The sequence below is a fragment of the Loa loa genome (genome assembly GCF_000183805.2).
Source record: "Loa loa unplaced genomic scaffold supercont3.3, whole genome shotgun sequence".
Taxonomy (NCBI): Eukaryota; Metazoa; Nematoda; class Chromadorea; order Rhabditida; family Onchocercidae; genus Loa; species Loa loa.
This window is the reverse complement of record NW_018108183.1, coordinates 1,186,561-1,191,291: the sequence shown is the minus strand read 5'-3', so window position 1 is coordinate 1,191,291 and position 4,731 is coordinate 1,186,561. Positions and strand designations below refer to the sequence as shown.

Genomic DNA, 4,731 nt, shown 5'->3' with positions numbered 1-4,731 from the left:
AAAAAAAAAAAAAAAAAGTAGATATATTTGTCACAATTTTATCAATCAAATTGCTTAAGCAAATATTTAAATTTGCAAAATTTATTTCTTATAAAATTTTTAGAATAGAATTTTATGTAAATTTCTCATCATTGATATTCATGATTTGATGAGACAAATAATAAGTCATTTTCTGAATGAAGGTATGGTAATTTTGAGTTGATAAGCTAAAAATATGTCTAAAGGAATAGGATGAAGTGAAATAAGAATGACCGATTATGGACAACATTAAAATGGACGATATGAATAAATCTCTCCATAATCCTAATTATGTCATTTGCTTTGTTATATTTTTATAAATTATCTTAAACAATCACATTTCATGACTCATCTTTAACATTTCCTTCCCAATTTTTTTATTAGACTCTCACATACGCATAAAAAGTAGAAATAAACTATAAGAAAGGATTTTTCCTTGTCTTTTTTATTTTTTTCAGAATTATTAAAATTCGAAATGAAGATGAGAGAGAGAGAGAGAGAGAGAAGAAAAAAAAGAGCTGAGCGTAAAATTTTTTCGAGAAAAGTTTCTGTAAGTAATAAAAATTATTTCAAGAGAAAATAATTTAAGTGAATTAAAACTATGATCGATAAATTAGTTGATTTATGAACAAATAATCGTACAAGAAGAAGAATTATCGATTTCTTGACAATTATAAGATAAATTAGAATATGCATATGGGAATCGGTAATGAATGGTTGATGTGAACGGTTTGAAATTATTGCCATTTGCAAAATTGCGAGAAATCTTTTCGTATGAACAATCAGTTTACAATAATTAAGGAGGAATAAGAATTGGTTAGATTTAATTGATTCAATAAGGTAGTGTTTTCTGCATGAAACTTTGAATTAAATTTGTGATGGGAAAATATTAAGTAGGAAATTTACATATGAAAAAATAAAGGTTAAGAAATAAGCATTGTTCAGTCAGTAATTTTTTACTTTGCAGAAATGCGATACGGTTAACTTTATTCATTCTGCAAGCAAATTTTTTTGAATATTTCGATAAACTTTTAACTTTATTCTAACACTGAATCAAATCTTAATTGCAGTTTTCATGACCTATTAGTTTCACTATGAGGTCAAACTTCACCTTCATCAAATCATTTCTGTTCCGAAACTTGGCAAAAATGGTATCGTGTTGAGTAGAGCTATAACAACATAGCCTTTTACAATTGGTTGATCAAATTGTGCCATCATAAATTTTAAATACCAAACGAGGAAACAGAAAACTAGGGTATGGGCTAATTAATCAGTAACTAGTTAGAATTGAACTGATGAAAGGTTTGGAGTTAAGATGGTAGGTAATTCATGAATTCAACGGTGGCGGGAATCGAATCAAAGATGCAACATAACGTATTTTAATAAGAAGTTAATTATTGAATTGTAATTAATGATTCAAATGACAAACTTTTAAAATGAGCTACTAACAAAGCGGACAAACAGTGAACAAACGCATGACGAAAGATCATCCTGCAACATTTACCAAATATCGGTGCCATGCAAAAGTTGAAGTACGATTCAGAAATAAGATGAATGAATGTCTTTAATAAAAAAAAAGGCCCATTCATTTATGCATTGTCAAATTGGCTCGCATTTAGCAATTGCAGCATGCATTATGCAATGGTGCATGCAATCAGTAGATATGAGATGCGTTGGTACTAAATAACCAGATATTCTTGGTGATTATAAATGATAGAGGATACTGCTGATAAGAATGATGGTGTATGTGTGTGTGTGTGTGTGTGTGTGTGTCTGTGTCTGTGTCTGTGTGTGTGTGTGTGTGTATAGCATTGGCTTCTATCGTTGGGTAGTTATCTGGATTTGAAATAGTGGTTCAAAATGAGCATGCATATGTTTAACAGCGGATAAATGCGCGGGGGAAGAGGAACGGTGGAGGGGACAGAGAGGGTAGAACGGGGGTAAGAAGTGGAATACATGATGGAATGGAGGTACCAAAAGTGTAGAAGGGGGAAGATAGAAGGCTCAGAAAATATCTCGGTCAGCAATCTCAAATGAACCAACCAACAACCCACCCACGATGTGGACACGGGATGGGAATCATTATTTCAGGGGTGTATGACTACTGCTGATGACCATCAAATATCTTTGCATTCCTTCCTTCTGCTTATATCCTCCCTCCTTTCACTACGATCAGCTACTACTACTACCACTACTACTGCCACCACTACTACTACTGCTACTACTACTACCATAACTACTACCACTACCACCACTACTACTACTATTGCTACTACACTATTGCTACTACTACTACAGCTACTACTGCTACTACAACTATCAGCACCAGCTGTTCGCAGATGTCGCATCCCTCTCCCTCACTCTTTCCATTTCCTCCTCATGTCTTTCACTCCATATCCGGTGAATAAACACTTGACTTGATCGTATCGCTGTGAATGTACCTGTTCAATCAGTACGCATATCAAGTAATATCATTCGTGGTACCCAGATTTGGACGCCGATAAGGAAAGGAAATAAACAACCGACGACCCTTGAACTGCTTATTATCTTAAGTAGCTTTGAATAATTTGCCGCTATTACATCATTACTGATACTAATAACGAGATCATACGCTCAAATTCCAAAAAAAAATTTATAAAAAAATGGAATTGAAAAAAAAAAACTCCGGTAATGACAACTGCCATAATTTAGAAACAATTAATGAGATGCCAGGTATACTATTAATTTAGAGTGTGTCGCAGATTTCTTTCGCTCATCCGAACTCAGATGATATGTAAACATAGAAATTTATGAGATTGAAAAAAAGATCGTGAAAATTCCGTAATCTTAATAGTTCAACAGCAATAGATAGTTTTAGTTGGAAGACACATCTAATCTGTCATACTGTAATTAATTAACTGTCCTATTCTCGCTTCCTACTTCTGCAAAAAAAATGTGTAAAAATGATGCATGAAAAATTTAAAATCGTAATTAATTAATTGATTCATTCTTGTTTCACACTGATTCAACATGTTTCATTTATGTAATAATTACTATGGGAAAAATTTTTAATTTGATAACAAATAGTGCAAATTTAAAATTTGAATGGTTGTGAAGATTTTTTCCAGATCTACAGTAATATAGATTTCGATCGCATTTTTTGAATCCTTTACAACAAGTGGTAACTCCAAATAATTGGATCTCTAAACATAGATTTCCTTACAATCGAACATTCTTGATTAGTGATGATAACTTCAGGATAACTTCGAGATATTTACTTGCGACATTGATTATAGCTGTCAATTACGATTGGCAATGAACGGAAACAGGATAATAATGAAATGATAGGTTGCTATTGTGAAATATTAAAGAAATGAAATGTTTTAAAGAAGTTTACATGAGGACCGGAAGAAAGATATTTCAGAAAAGATTTGTATAATATAAACAACTATTAGTATACATTTATTCAAACTTATCTTTTAACTTCATTCCAGATTTTGCCATCTTTTTGTTGTCATAACAGTATGAAGTATTTGTGATTAATTACCATTATTTGTCTAGTAAGTATCATAATCATTTATTTATTTATCCTTTTTGAATAAGAGCAAATTTTGGAAGGAATTTCCTACTAAGCTATGGGAAAAAATTGAAATCTAATTTAGAAATTTAAATTAGTTTCGGTTAAAATTTAAATTGGGGAAAAAATTCGTGAAAAATTTTCAGCTTTCGACCAATTTGAAATTTTAAAATGATGAAATTAGTAGATAAATGGGATGAAAAAGATTAATTGTAAATGTTTCGAAATATTTTAATTCTAATGTTTTGGTTAGAATTGCATTGCTTACTAATGAGAGACAATTTTTTGTCCAATTGAAAATTAAAAAATTTGCTGGATAAAGCTAAAATTACCTATTATCTATTCTTAAAATTTAGAAATTCAACATAAGCTTATTTAAAATCAAGTGTTCTTATTGCAAAGAAGCAAACAATCCTATTAAATATCGCCAGTGATCGGTTCCTAAAGTTAATAAGATCAGTGACATTAACAATACAATTAATTAATTTTTTGAAAAATGTCGCAATAATTAGAAATGATTCCTAATAGTAATACGCATGATTTTGTCGAATATTAAAGTGTTACATTTTTGAAGAACATTTGAAACTTGTCAAAATAGCATTTTTTTTTTTTTTCTTTAAAGAATGCATCAAATCATTCCAATTGCAATAATTATAGTCAATACAAATGCTAATTACTTAATGGGACATTTTTGACATCAGTGTGACCATTAGTTTTCTTGATGGCGTAGTCTTTCTCTTTTTTTTTTTTTTTAAAGAATGCAAAATTTTGCAATGCAGAAAAATGAAGAAATGAAAGGAACAAAGCTCAAATTTCAAAACAAAATTTTCAAAATACTGAAAATGTTGGATAGGAAATATCCGAAAAATAGCGTAAAATAGGTGTTAGAAATTAGGTGAGAAACAATACAAAATGACAACTTCATGAATGGTTAACAAGAAAAAAGTTGATTAATGTGACAAAAATAAGAATGAATGCTCTTCTGTCACATACGACAGAAGAGCATTATGGTCATTCGTCTTGCGGGATGAAATGAAGGAAATAGAAAAGGTTTGAAATTTTCATTGAAGGGAAAATTGAGACATTTTGAATGGGGAGGGTGGGGAGAAAAAAGTGGAAAGAGGATAGAATGGGGAGGAGAGGAAGAAGAAGGAGGT

The 4,731-nt window shown here is 30.8% G+C and overlaps 1 protein-coding gene across 1 annotated transcript; it reads left to right on the top strand.

Moving 5' to 3' along the window:
- Window positions 1-2,115: 2,115 nt before the first annotated feature.
- LOAG_12748 (hypothetical protein) lies at window positions 2,116-2,439 on the top strand (the record flags this gene model as incomplete). The annotated part of the gene is made up of 1 exon (XM_003148260.1): window positions 2,116-2,439. One exon carries the CDS (start codon window positions 2,116-2,118, stop codon window positions 2,437-2,439), a length of 324 nt encoding a protein of 107 aa, XP_003148308.1.
- Window positions 2,440-4,731: the final 2,292 nt, after the last annotated feature.